General features: G+C 39.2%; 1 protein-coding gene across 1 annotated transcript in view; it reads left to right on the forward strand.

The window, feature by feature from the left end:
* Positions 1–15,028, forward strand: part of LOC150082029 (rho guanine nucleotide exchange factor 17-like) — an 862,761-nt gene that overhangs the window by 483,275 nt on the left and 364,458 nt on the right. The window contains exon 6 of the mRNA XM_090380403.1: positions 12,743–12,835. Coding sequence (XP_090236529.1) covers positions 12,743–12,835 — 93 coding nt within the window. The remainder of the gene's footprint in view (positions 1–12,742; positions 12,836–15,028) is intronic.

The following is a 15,028-nucleotide window of genomic DNA, read 5'->3' on the forward strand; positions in this document are numbered from 1 at the left end:
TATCAATTATGTTGCCATAATTTATAGAGTTTGCTACCTTGGTCACAATAAATAATACTGATAAATCATAGATTTTTATTATTTTTTGTGCTGAAAAAGACTGTTCACTACTTGCATTTGTCACTGGCATTGTGAGAAATTCTTTCAGAATTTCTGAAACATTCGGAAATGCGATATAAGATTAATAATATTGTATATATACTCAATATTTGAAACATTTTCTTCTTTGGCATAGTTTAAAAATTACACTATTTCCGATTTGAATTGTTCAATATCATTTTTATAAAAATCCGCTAATGTGTCAGTACATGAATCAAACTTGTTTTCCTCCATAATATCATTTAAAAATCACTAAAGATATTTAAAAAACACTCATCATCATCAGTAATTCATTCTTGTGGCTCCTCTGATGAACTGTCTTCACCTCTTTCTCTCCTGTGCCATTCAAGTTCTTCAAAATTTCAAAGTCCTGCTTCATCCAGTAATGTCCCGATGAAGGTATTTTTTGGTCTTCCTCTCCACACCCCCTTCCATGGCCTCTAGAAGCAACCTGCCATGTTGATTCACGTGTCCCACCCATTCAAGTCTGGTTGATCTTATTATAGCAAGTATTTGTTTTTTGTTTGTTCTTGGACACATCTTAACATTTACTTATTTGACACTTTTTCAGTCCATTTAATTTTAACCATCTTGTGCCAGCACCACACCTCAATGGCCTCAAGTCTCTTTTTGTCTCTCTTTGTAAGAATCCATTTCTCAGCTCTGTGTGTGTGTGTGTGCGCGTGCGTGCATATATATATATGCAGCCACCGACAAGATATATGTCATTATTATCTTCTTCCTAATTTCCTGAGACATCTTCTGTGTTATCAAAGACGGTTTATTTTTGAAAGATTGTTTTTCCATTGCAATTCTGGTTTAAATCTCTTTTTGACCCAAATTGTCTTGTGAAAACCTGCCCTAGATACCTAAAATGATCACCCTGTTCTACTTTTTCTCTATCTATCTCAGTTCGGAAGGAGAAGTTGAAGAAAAAGGCAATTCATTATTGCCTTTTTCTTCACGTTAATCCTCATTCCACACTTTAGAACTTTCTTATTTAGTCATCTGATCATATTTTCTTTGCAGACAATATGATCATATTTAGTTTGCAGACAATCACACCATTCTAGCAGGTTGCCCAGCTATAGCTGGTATGATCTTTTCCCTTATTTTAACACCTCACTTTTTACTCTCAAGTGCCTCCTTTATTATCAGTTCGGCAAAAGCATTGAACAATCCAGGTGAAAGTAGTCATCCTTGTCTTACTCCCTTTTAAACTTTAGCTTTTTCTGTCAGTTCTCCTCTTACTCTTATCATCGCATTTTGTCTTCTATATAAGTCAAAGATTAGTCCTATAATCTTCTTCTTGAATCGAATTTTCTCAAGCAGTGGGAACAATTCTCTCCAGATTACTCTATCAATCGCCTTCTCATAATCTATAAAACATACATAAAGGTTTCTTCCCTTGTTATATATTTTCTTTCCCAATGCTCTTAAAGTTCCGATAGCATCTCTTGTTTAACTGCTTCTGCAAAAGCTGCACTGTGAGTCCTCCGGGTATTATTAAATATGTCTCTCAATACGGACTTTAATAACTTTCACCAGAATCTTGGATGTTATGAGTAATAAGACTTGTAGTTCTGGAGTGTTCGCATGCTGTTGTTGCCACCTTTTTGGGTATAGGGATTATGATCGATGTGCGGAATTCCTCTGGCCACTGTTCTTCCCTGAACATGTTTATCAGTTTAAATAGAGATTTCTTTGTATTTTCTCTACTGTATTTTTATAGCTCTGCAGTTATGTTGTCGAATCCTGATGCTTTGTTATTGCTAAGAGACTTCAGGGCTGCATTGAATTCTTCTCTAGATATTTCTCCCTCCATGTTGTCTTGTTCTTCTAAAGCCATGTTCTTCCATATGTACGTGCTTAGTCACTTGTTGTCTCCTTAGAGGCAATAACATTGGTCAGTTCTTGAAATATATATATTATATTTTTTTCCTCCTATCTAAGTTTCTCAATATTCCATTGCAGGAACGGTTTTCTTTTAGTTATACACTTCAATTTTAGTTTCACGTTCATCTTCACAAGTGAGTGGTCTGAATCTCAGTCCGCTCCCAGAAAGGACATTGCTTTCTTCCCTTGGTTACGGTATCTCTGCTTTACTAAAATGTAATCTATTTGATACCTTTGTGAGTTTCCAGGATTTTTCCATGTATATTTTATGCATAGTGGAGCCTTAAACCATGTATTTTCAACCATTAGTCTCTCTTCTTTACACAACTCCACTAAGCATTGTCCTCTGGTGTTTCTCACTCCTAGCCCAAATTCCCATAGTCTTTTCTTCCCTTCTCTCTCCAACCACCGCATTCCAGTCCTCCATGATTATCACATTTTTTCCTGATCTAGTTTTCCATATTAATTCTTCCAACTGTTCATATGTCTCCTCAACTAATTCGTCAGCACTATTTGAGGTTGGCATATGTACTTGTATAATCACCGTGTGTACTGGTTTTTCCACAAACTGGCCATGATAAGTGTATGTCCCAATGATTCCACATCGACCAGTGCTCTCAGGAATCTTCTTGTCATTATTATTACCCCCCCCCCAGCATTACTTCCAGAGTGCACAACTTTATAGTCTCCACTTTCAAATTTGTCCTCTTCTCTCCATCGTGTCTCTGCCACTCCAAGCACATCGATACCAATCTTGTGCATTTCTCTTTTCACACTCTTCAGCTGACCACATCTTAACATGGTTTGTAAGTTCCATATCCTGATTCCACAACAGGGATTTCACCTGTTGATGACCTGGAAAACCATGTCACTTCCCCTGCCAGACCCAACATCATCATCTGCATTCTGTTGTGCTACAATGGTTTTGCATTTGCCAGTACTTTCAGGATTCTCTTGTTCACTCATCATTGGATTACATGGGATATGTTTTCTTTATAGGGTAGTTTCCAGTTGCTTTCCTTGTCAGTAGTAGCTTCCTCTAATTAAAGCTGTGTTTGCTTCCATTGACATATTTAGGTTCTTCCACTGCGCAAACTGGGATTACACATTGTTTGCACCTCTGGCCTTTAGGCAATTGAGCTACTGTGGTAGAAAGCACAAATTAAGAGCTGAAGGGATTAATATTCCACAATACCAGTCCATATTTCGTCAGGACGTCGAGCTGTTCGCTTTCGAACACGCCAACTCAGAACACCTCCAATCAGGGCGGAAGTTCGTCGAACACCTGTCATCAGGGTGTACTTCCAAAATATCAGGTCCATTAGGAACAAACTAGACTCAGCAGAACAGATCTTCCTCTCCCAGGTCGCTGATGTGGTCTGCCTCGCAGAAACGTGGCTTCAACCTAATCAAGATACACTCTTCTGCTCAGCTATTGCTGGTTACAACATGCTGTCTGCATCCAGGGAGCAATCTAGAGGCGGTGGAGTAGTCATACTGTACAACACCTCCCTATTCTCATATGAGAATTCGACCTCAACTACAACTGAAGATTTCAAAGCGATTATAGTCTCGCTACGCTTCCACTCCAGCCACATTGATATCGCATCTGTGTATATTCCCCCAGGGCCTACAATTGAAATTATTGAAGATTTAGGGAATTGGCTCTTAAACCATCTTCGTCCGTCTGCACAACACCTTGTTTGTGGTGATTTTAACCTGCCTCCAAACCGACATCACCTCTTTATCAGGCTCTGCGAGTTCTTCAAATCCATCAACATGATATGGGTCAATGAGAACCCCACCAGGGGATTGAACCTACTAGATCTTGCTTTTGCTTCAACACCATGCACAGCTGAGGATGATCCCATCGCATTCTTCCTGTCTGATCACTAGCCCATAGTTTTGACATGGTCATTGCAGGTGCCAAACTTCAACATCCCTGACAACAAAATAGTCAAATATGTTTCAGCACCTAAATACCTTAATCCTCAACTCTGTGTAGAAGCAGCATCTTGCATTCCTTGGGATGTCCTCATTGACTGCGACCTCAGCCTTGCAGTGACACTCCTGTCTGACTGGATTAAATCCATCACCGACTATGCTGCCACCAAACGAGTAACAGTAACTCCCCGTTCCAGATCGTGGTGGACTGCTGATCTTAACAACAGCTTCAAAATGAAACAAGTCCTACATAAGAAATGGAAGCATACGAATGACAGTAAAGACAGAATCGCCTTTTCCCGTGCCAGGGCCCACTTTAATCGAAAGAAAGCTGACGCAATCCAAGTGAACCTTAACCGCACTCTGAGGAAAGGAAAGCCATTCTATGCTGCCCCACGTGGTGGATTCAATCATATGATTGATCCTCAAGAATGGCTCAAATACATCGCCAGATTTTCAAATACAACCACAGTCCCATCTACAGTTGTCCAGCCTGACTATGAAAACCCTTCGGATGTCCTAGGGACTATCCAGATCACGGAACAGGAGCTCATACGTGCCATCAATTCCCTTCCCACAACAGCCACTGTTGGGGAGGATGGAATTCCACAATTTATGATCAAATGCTTAAGCACATTCATCATAGGCCCTCTTCTCTCGATCTACAACAGATGCCTCGCTGAGCATTATTTCCCACCCCAGTGGAATAAATACAGAGTGTACCCCATCCCCAAAAACCAATTTGCCACAAACGTCAGCCAGTTCAGACCCATATCAGTTGCCTCTTGTCTGTTAAAAACTCTTGAAAAGGTTTTGCTACCCACAATCACTCAACAAATCCTCCAGATGAAACCACCTGAAATCCACTATGCTCTCGCAGGAAAATCATCAATGACTAACTTGGCAGCCACCACAGAACGCATTCTCTCAGCATTCGAACAAAGAGCTGAGCTAGCAACCACATACCTCGACATAAGCGCAGCCTTTGATGCCGTGTCGATTCCGGCCTTGCCCCTCCTACTTAAGGAGAATTTTCACATTCGAGGTGATATGCTGTGCTTTTTGGAATCACTTCTCAGTCACAGAATACTTATTCTCCATCGGCAGCAACATACCCTATCCTGCGACATTACTGCTGGAGTACCGCAGGGGGGTGTCCTGTCTGGTGTCCTGTTCACAGCCATCATCGTGCCCATTATTGCCTCAACGAATGGTCTCCTATGCTATGCCGATGACTTCAAACTGCTGACTCCAATTAACCCTGGCGACAACCCCGCCCAGCTCAGCAACAGGATCAATTCCCAACTTAAGGATCTAGAATTGTACCTGGCAAACTTCAATCTAAAAATCAACCCTCTGAAGTCTGCTCAGGTTATATTCCCCCTTAAATCTATGCCGACAGTATTCAATGTTTCACTCGCAGGGGTACGAATACCAAACGTACCCTCGCACACAGAACTTGGCGTTCTGTTCGACCAAAAGATGTCCTTTGTCAACCAGATCGACAAACTCAGTACCAGATTTTCTCATCTACGGTGGATCTCAAAGCAGCAGCTGCTACACGTCCGACATCCTGCCACTGTTAAAAGGTTCATCACCTCCACCGTCTACCCTGCCATTCTCTATGGTGCAGAAATATGGGCCTCTGCTGCACATGTACACTGCTGAATACTGGCTACTGAAATGGACGAATAACAAGCTTCGGCTACCTCCCGCTACCACAACTACCATGATGGCACAAGCACTCGACATCCCGAGGTTGAAGTTCCTGATCGTTGAAAAGAGGCTGGTCTTCACAGCCAAACTCATCTCAGGCCAAATATCGTCTCCAAATATTTGGAATGCTTGCTCTTGGAGGATTCCACAGCCAAGCCTAAGGTTGGTACCAGCACTTGTGGCTCACCACAAGTGCTGGTCCCACCAAAAAATGGGATGCTAGTAGGTCAGCTTTATCCTTGGCTGAAGTGACAGTAGAACCATCTGGCTTTGACAGAGGTGGGAGCAGAGATGGGCAAAAGTTGTGGCCAATAGCTTTGGCTAGAGACCAGAATGCTCGGTTACGATTAAGGCAAGAAGCAAGTTTTCTACTCTGTTCAAAATTTAGTTTGGACTGATTATTAACTGCTTTACAATTGTTGTGAGCTTTGGTGTAGGCAGAAAATGAAACTGAAAATTAGGAAACAAGCCAGTTACGATATGCAACATTCTTCTCTTGAACAGCCTTAGCACATTTATTGAAAATCATCATCATCATCAGCCATTTTCAATCCACTGCAGGATGAAGGCCTCTCCAGCAACTTTCCAGTTCCTTCTGTTTTGAGCACTGGCCATCCATTTATTATCCAAAAACTCATGAATTTCATCTACCCATCTCCACCTTTGTCTTCCAGGTTTTCTTCTAGCTCCTCTTGGGTACCATTCTGTTATTTTCTTAGTCCATCTGCCATCATGTCTTCGAACTGTGTGTCCTGCCCAAGACCATTTTAGTTCTTTAGTTTTGATAAGAATGTCCTTTACTTGAGTTTGCTGCTTAATCCATGTGTTTCTCTTCTTATCTAACAGTCTGATTCCCAATATAATTCGTTCCATTCTTCGCTGTGTAGTTCTCAGCTTCTCTTCCATTCTTTTGGTGAGTGCCCAAGTTTCACTTCCATAAGTCATGGTGGGGAGTATACATTGGTTCATTATTTTACGTTTCAGACAAACTGGGATATTGCTCTTCAGTATGTGACTATATTTCCTGAATGCTATCCATCCAAAATTTATTCTTCTCTTGACTTCCAGCCATTTATCATTATTACAGCTAATAACTTGTCCCAGATAAGTATATGACTCCACCTTTTCAATTACTGCTCCTTCAATCATTATATCCCTTTCTGTGGAATACTTGTTCATCATTACTTTTGTTTTAGCCATATTCATCTTTAGTCCAAAATCCTTACTAACTGTGCATAACTGATTAAGATTTTTCTCTAATTCTTTGGGATCGTGGCTTATGACCACAATGTCATCTGCAAATCGTAAATGGTTTAGGTACTCTCCGTTCACATTGACCCCTTTCTGCAACCAGTCTAATCTTCTGAAAGCTTCCTCAAGGGCAGCAGTAAACAGCTTCGGAGATATTGTGTCTCCTTGTCAAACTCCTTTCCGATTTTAAATTTCCTACTGTCTTTGTCTAGTCTAATAAAGGAGGTAGCACTCTCATATATTTTCTTCAAAATCATAATATATGGGTTATCTATGCCTTGTCTTTCCAGTGCCCGAAACATTGCCTTATGCTGTATGGAGTCAAATGCCTTTTCATAATCCACAAATGGCAGGCATAATGGTGTTTTATATTCATTTGCTTTCTCCATTAGCTGTGATATTACGTGAAGGTGATCCATAGTTGAGAATCCTGTCCTAAAGCCAGCTTGCTCTTTCGTTTGATTCTCATCAAGTATTCTTTCTAATCTGTTAGTAATGACCCTTGTGAACAACTTGTAGATGTGGGATAACAAGCTAATTGGTCTATAATTTCCAATTTCTGATTTATTTATTTTATTTATTGGAAAACCAAGATTTAAATAAAAGACAAGATTTAAAGTGGAGTGAGGAATAAAGGACTCCATTCCTACAAGAATAATTTCACTGACACAATCTGAGCAAATGTTGTTTTGAAAAATCAGAAGTTTTGAAACAGTAATCCGACTAAAGAAAAGAAGAAGAGAAATCTCGCAGGTCATCCCATTTTGCATTCTTGTAATGCCAAACAACACGAGGTTGGGAATAGCCATGAAATAAAGGTTCTATTGGAGAAGAGACAATCACCAAGTTGTGATCTGAGGTGCTTAAAGGACCACTCACTTTGACCGTGTACTTAGAAGGGTTGTTTGTGAGAAAAAGATCAAGCATGTTGGCTGTATGGTTAGGATTGTTCGGTATTCTGGTACGTAAATGAACAATCTCTGCGAGGTCATTAGTAATTGCAAAAACCTCTGTATCTCAACCAGCTGGAGTTGTGTGACTAGAAAACGGAAGCCATCTGGAGTTGTGAACAAAAATCACCAAGGAAAGTTACCTCACTTTTAGGGAAGTTGGCCTAGAGAAAGTCAAGTTGCAAAGAGAGGAAGTCAAAGAGTTCCAAGTGATTAGTGGAACTGAGAGAACAGTAAAGACAACAGATGAATTTGACACAGTGAAGTAGAGAGAATTTAAGCCAGAGAATGTCAAAAATAGGAGATTCCAAATTACGAAGTCTGTGATAGGGAATATCAGAATGAACATATGCACAAGTACCACCTTTGAGGCGAAAGGAATCATACAGCGAATAATTTGGGCAACTGAGATGAGCAGTAGTTGAATCAACCGATAACTGAGATTCTGTCAGAAATTGTGTGCAACCTATTAATAGCAGACCCCTGCAGAAAATGGAAATTTGCCCAAGTAAACTAGCAAAATTCCAGTTGTCAATATCTTTCGACGAGGAAAAAAATCTGTCTCCAGCCTATTGATGATGTGACAGATTACATCACGTCGCATCTCTTAAATGTGGCTAAAGACAATACCACTATCAAATCCCTTGGGCCAAAAGCATTATAATTATTGGTGGAATGAGGAATGCAGAAAAAACAAAAAATACAGCCTGAAATTTGTTTCATCAGTATCGAACCACAGTCTATCTAATAAATTGTAAGAAGTCAAAGGCAAATGCATGTTTCATACAAAGGCAACCCAAGAATGAATCCTGGACCCATTTTGTATCAAGCATTAACAAAAATGCTGACACCAAAATAATATGGAAAAAAATTAGACAGCTTTCTGGTAAGTTTCCTACTCTACCTTCTCCAATCCTTTTCTGTAATGGGCGATACCTATCTAGTCCTTTAGATTGCAAATCCTTTGGGCAACACTTTTGCCAATGTCTCACTGACATCTGCTTATATTCCATCATTCCAAAGAATTAAAAACACTGGAGAACAGCATTCTATTAACTGTCAAACTGCCCTCCTTCTGCCATATAACAAACCTCTGCAATATTCTGAACTCTTGCCATTGGAACAGCCCATTGGTGCTGCCAGACCAGATGGGTCTGTTATGTCATGCAACAACATCTTGATGACTTTGTGTCTCCTTCTGGTCTTTAACAACCGTATTTTTCTTGAAAATGTTTATCCAGCTTCTTGGCATCATTCTACTGTTTTGGCATTCCTAAAGCCTGGAAAAGATCCAACCAATCCCCATAGCTATAGACCAGTATCCCTCTGAAGTGGCTTCAAGCCCGTCACCACCAAATATGGAGGATGCGGAATGGTCAGGGAATGACCACCGCATATCCCGGAGCAATATGGCTTTAGTTGCTAATGCTTCTAAAACCAAATAACAAATAAACAAACAAACAATCTGAAGCGGCCTCAGCAAAATACTTAAAAAATTGTCCACAGTTGACTCATCTGGATCATAAAGTCAGAACAGTTAATGAGCCATAGTCAATATGGCTTTCGTCAAAACAGGCCATGCTTGAATCTTATGGTTAAAGTTGAATTTGCCATTCGTAATGCCTTTGTTAAACATGAACTTCTAATAATGGTTTCAATAGATATAGAGAAGGTAAGTTTCCAGCATTATTCTTTTGGTCTATAAGGGGCAACCCTCAGGGTAACCTTACTATATTTGTGAAGAATTTTCTATATACTAGATTGTTTCAAGTTTGATACCATGCCCTTTCTACAACGTTCATTCAGGAAGAAGGTGTTCCACAGGGATCAGTACTGAGTGCCACTCTTTTTGTTCTTAGAGGAGATTGTATCACTAAACAACTTCCAAATACAGTTGAGACTTACCTTTATTTAGATGACCTTTCCATCTCCTGTCATTACCAAAACATGAGATCTATTGAACGACAGCTTCAGATATCACTAAATAAAATACAGCAATGGGCCAGCATCAATGGCTATCGAATTTCGCAGCAGAAAACAATTGCTATCCATTTTTGTAGACAACGCAAGTTTCATTCGGAACCTGAACTTCAAATCTCTAGTATCTCCATCCCAGTCATTAAGAACATCAGATTTCTAGGATTAATCCTGGACAATAAGTTAAATTTCTTGAGCACATTATAAAAGTACGTACTGCTTGTCTAAAAAAGATAAACATACTGAAAGTACTATCTATCCTAACATTGGGTGCAGATCGTACATTCCTGCTTTGATCATAGAGGGTATTAATTAGATCCCGGCTTGATTATGGAGCTCCCATCTATAATTCTGCCAGAAAGAGCACATTATGCTGGTTTGATCCAGTTCAACACAGTGCACTGAGGATTGAATTTGGTGCATTCAGAACATCGCTAGCACACATAGCCTTTACATTGATGTTCATGAGCTCCCCCCCCCCCACTATCTTTACGTAGGTAATCACTATTGCTGAAGTATGCTGCTAAGATACAAAGATGTGCCTTGCATCCCATTCAGTCATACCTTTTCAATACACCATTACAAAGCCTCTACAGAAATAAACATAGCATAGTAATTCCAGCTGGTCTTCTTGAACTAATGCAGGTTTGGAATGTTTCCATCCATTCCGTACAACAGGTAGCAACTTTTACTCGACCACCATGGGTTCCACCTCCTATACCGACCTGTGAGACTTATCTCTGCCAATAGGGAAAGAATATTTTGTAAGCATCAGATATCAGACAGCTTCATGCAATTCATACAGAAAAATATATTGTTTTTTTCCCAATATACACAGATGGCTCTAAATAAATTCAAATGTTGGAGCAGCTGCAGTGTTTCCAAATACAATTGTATCAGCATCCCTTCCATCTGAATCCAGTATCTTTTCAGCTGAATTATTCGCAATTAAACTAGCCTTACTATATCTCTATTCTTTCGTTCCTTAAAATCTGTAATTTACATTGATTTTCTCAGCTCGGTCAAGGCTTTGTGTAATTACTCAAATAAAGTTCGCCCTGTTATAAATGAAATTATAAGATTATTACTGCAGATTGAAGAATACCATGAACTGGTTACCTTCTGTTGGATTCCAGCACACTCTGGTATTTTGGGCAATGAACTGGCCGATAAAGCTGCAAAAAAAAAAAATCCAATAACCTTAGATTTAACCAATATTCCTGTTCCAGCACTAATTTCATGCTACATTCCAGACTATACACTAATTTCATGCTACATGCCTATCAGAATGGACAGCACTCTGGCATTCTCATACCAATAATAAACTCTCTCTCAGATTAAACAGGATCCAAAAATCTGGCCCTCCAGTGTCTGTATATCAAGGCAAGAAGAAGTAATCTTTTGAAGAGCAAGAATAGGTCATACTCATCTGATACACCTTTATTTACTCACATGAGATGATCCACCACAGTGTCCACATTGTTATATAAATCTGACTGTTAAATGCATTCTCATTGACTGCCTGTTTTATAAACAAGACAGAATTTAAACCCTCCAATCACTGGTTAACTTTCATCAACCAATAACTTTAGAGAATCTGATTGGTTAGAATTCCAATATTTCTGAATTTTTCTACTTCCTCATGCAAACTGGAATTTTTAATCTTTTCTGATTAAGGACTTTTCAGACTGTATGAGACTTTCTCCTTTCCTTTTTATAATTAACAAATAGGTGCTTTATAGCCAAAGTAACTTATGCGCCAGGAAATCCCTCCCAAAACAACAACAACAGCATCATGATAGCAAAACTTGCTGAACCGGCCCTTAAGACACTGTTACGCCTCTACAGCAGAATGTTCAAAGAAAACAGTTTTCCTGACAAATGGCACCATGCACTATTGCACTCACCAGTTGTATGAGCAAGGTCATGGAAAAAATTATCAATGCCCGGCTAATCTGGTTTATAGCTTGAAATGACCTTCTAAATCCAGTGCAATGTGGCTTCCATGTGGATAGTAGATCCACTCTTGACTTTTTGATTAAGACAGAAATAAACATCCATTATTTGTACAGAAAGAACACCTTGCCATGGTCCTCTTTGACATTGAAAAAGCCTTTGACACTGTTTGGAGATACGGTATAATGCAAAATCTATACAATCCAGCATTATGCAGACCCCTACCACAGTTTATGAGAAATTTCCTACACCACCACTCATTTCAAATTAGAGTTCAGAACCAATATCTTCAAAATTTACCCTGGAAGAAAAGATCAGTGCTAAGTGCCATTCTCTTTAACATAATATTGAATTCAATAATACATGACCTCTCACAAACAGTATCTACTACCCTGTTGTATTTCAGGACTTGCACATGGGTGGGGTTATACCCAGGGTTACTAACAGTCTCACCATCATGAAGGTACAAGCAGAAGATTTGGTTGTCACAGATCATCTGGACTTCACTGAAATTAGGTCCACTTGAGTTGAGTGCCATCTGAATATCAGTTCCATGTAGCAATCCCAACTTGACATACCTGAGAGAATGTTTGTGGCAGCTTCAAGGACCATATACATAGACCTCCAGCATTTTGTGTTAAATTTTCATTCATTGCACTTATGTTCTGTTCTGCTTCTCATTAATTTGCATTCATAATTACATGATTCTAAAATGTAGCATTTTCAGAAAGCTAGATTAAGGAAACCATAATATGTGCTACTATCGCACAAATTTGTGAAGAGAATAATATTCGTAGTAGTCTAAAATTACTATTGAATAAATTTATAATTGTGATATATGAAAAAAAAAAAAAAATGATTAAAAAGCTTATTTATTTAAATTTTCTTAAGTTTTACATTGAAGTTAGTTTTATAAGGGAATATACAGTTGGATCCTTTTTTTTTTAATTAAGCACATGTCACGAGAACATAAAGGAAAATTGACTTTGGATGCTTTGCTCATAATGCCTGTTCAGAGGATACCTCGATATGAATTACTTATTAAGGTAAGAATTTCTGGCAATCCAATTGAATAAATATGGTGCATTAAAATTTTGGTTCTCTGTTTTGTAAAATATTTTTATGAAATGTTTTAGAAAATCTGTTTCTATCAACTTTGTTATAATCAGTGTAAGCCAAGAGGTGGATTTACCATGAATCTAATGAAGCTTAAGTTTCAGGGTCCCCTTCCAAGGCCCTGGGAGGTGCTCTAGCAATGTGTTCACATGGTCATATGTTTTTGTAAAATTTGCGAAAGTAAGATGTTTAATAACAGCTAGTTAAGATCACTGTCTCTTTCTACACTGACTTTCACTCATGTCGGGCGGCATTGCAGTGGCCTCAGGCATTTTTTGGGATTCGGCTAGGGGGAAGTTAAGTTGGGGACACATATGTAGATAGGGGATTAGAGGGGAACAGGTATCCTGTGTGTTATCAGACACTCAGCCTAAAACACTGATGGATCCAATATCTCTCTATTTCAGAAGATTTAGGAGAAGTCCGGTTGGCCTGCCTCTCTAAAATCCACTCATGCACACCTTCTCGATGGTAAGCCCTGTTACGTCACTTAGGTGGCAACAAACGTGTAGAGTGGTTCTCTTCAAGACGCCTGGTCAGCGTGAAGAGGAAAAGACCAAACCCCTCCAGCAATGAGAGCACAACAATACAAATGGCCCTCAGTCCCCAGCAGCTTTCACTCTCCCTCTTACGGCAGCGAGAGGATCAGAGTGAAAGCAGAGGGTGCTAAGAATCTCTGGGTACGACCAGGCTGCCATGCACGGAAATTGAACTTGGCCTGTTATAACGTACGATCACTCATCGGTGAAGACAGGATATTAGAGCTGGAAAAGGAATTAGAAAATGTGAATTGGAATATCATCGGTTTGGCTGAAACAAGAAGAAGAAATGAATCACTTATAAGTTTATCAAGTGGAAATCTGCTATACACCAATGGAAACAGTGAAAGGAGTGAAGGTGGAGTTGGGTTTCTGGTCCATAAAGATTTTAAAAACAACATTTTGGAATTCAAAAGTACATCACCAAGGGTGTCAAGACTAATATTCAAGATTTCTAAGAGGTACAAGCTAAAGATTATAATGATTTATGCACCAACATTGAGCCATGATGATGAAGAGGTTGAAGAAATGTACACTGAAATTGAGAGTCTTCTAGATGAGCAGAAAACCCACTACACTATTATTATGGGGGACTTCAATGCTAAGGTTGGAAAAAGGCAAAACAGCGCAGAAAGAGGAACTATAGGAAATTTTGGAATTGGTGAAAGAAATAAAAGAGGTGAAAGACTTGTGGAATTTGCAGAATCTCAAGGACTGTCAGTAATGAACACTTTTTTCAAGAAAAGGGTGAACAGAAAGTGGACATGGAAGAGTCCAAATGGATTAACAACTAATGAAATCGACTTCATCCTCACTAACAGAAGATATATTGTGAATGATGTTACCGTCCTGAATAAGGTAAATGTTGGAAGAGATCACAGAATGGTAAGATGTACACTTGATATAGATGTAGGAAAGGAAAGGAAATAAACTGACTCGAGTAAATAATACAAAGGTCTTTGAAATAACAGAGGAGGAGAAAAAGCAGTATGTACTGGAACTTAAGAACAAGTTTGAGTTTCTGCAGACTGCTGAGGACCAAGATATCGACGAGGAATATTACAACTTTCTAAAAGTGATAAAGCCCAAGAAACCTATAGGGAAACAGAAATCCAAAGAAGAAAAAATTAGTCAAGAAACACTTGTCATGATGAACCAAAGACGACAAATGAAGAGCAAGAAAAACACTGACAGGGAGAAAATTGAGTATACTGAGTTATGCAAAGCCATTAGAAAGAGACTCAGAGAGGACATAAGAAGATTTAACACAAGAAAAGTAGAACAAGCATTAAGGGAAAACAAAGGATTTAAATCAGCAGCCATGAGCAGTAATACAGAAAGACAAATGATACTGAAACTGAAGAATAGCGATGGTGTACTTATAAACAGCAGAAAAGGCATAATTCAAATAGCAGAAGACTACTATAGAGAATTATACAAGGAGCGAGGGAATGATACCAGCAGTGGGGAAGATGGATTGCAAAGTAGCAACACATACGACATACCCAATATTCTTCCTGATGAGGTAGAACATGAATTGAAGAAAATGAAGAATCGGAAAGCCCCGGGGGAAGATGAAGTTAC

The sequence above is a fragment of the Mastigoproctus giganteus genome, chromosome 8 (assembly GCF_048544385.1).
Source record: "Mastigoproctus giganteus isolate SK-2022 chromosome 8, ASM4854438v1, whole genome shotgun sequence".
NCBI lineage: Eukaryota > Metazoa > Arthropoda > Arachnida > Uropygi > Thelyphonidae > Mastigoproctus > Mastigoproctus giganteus.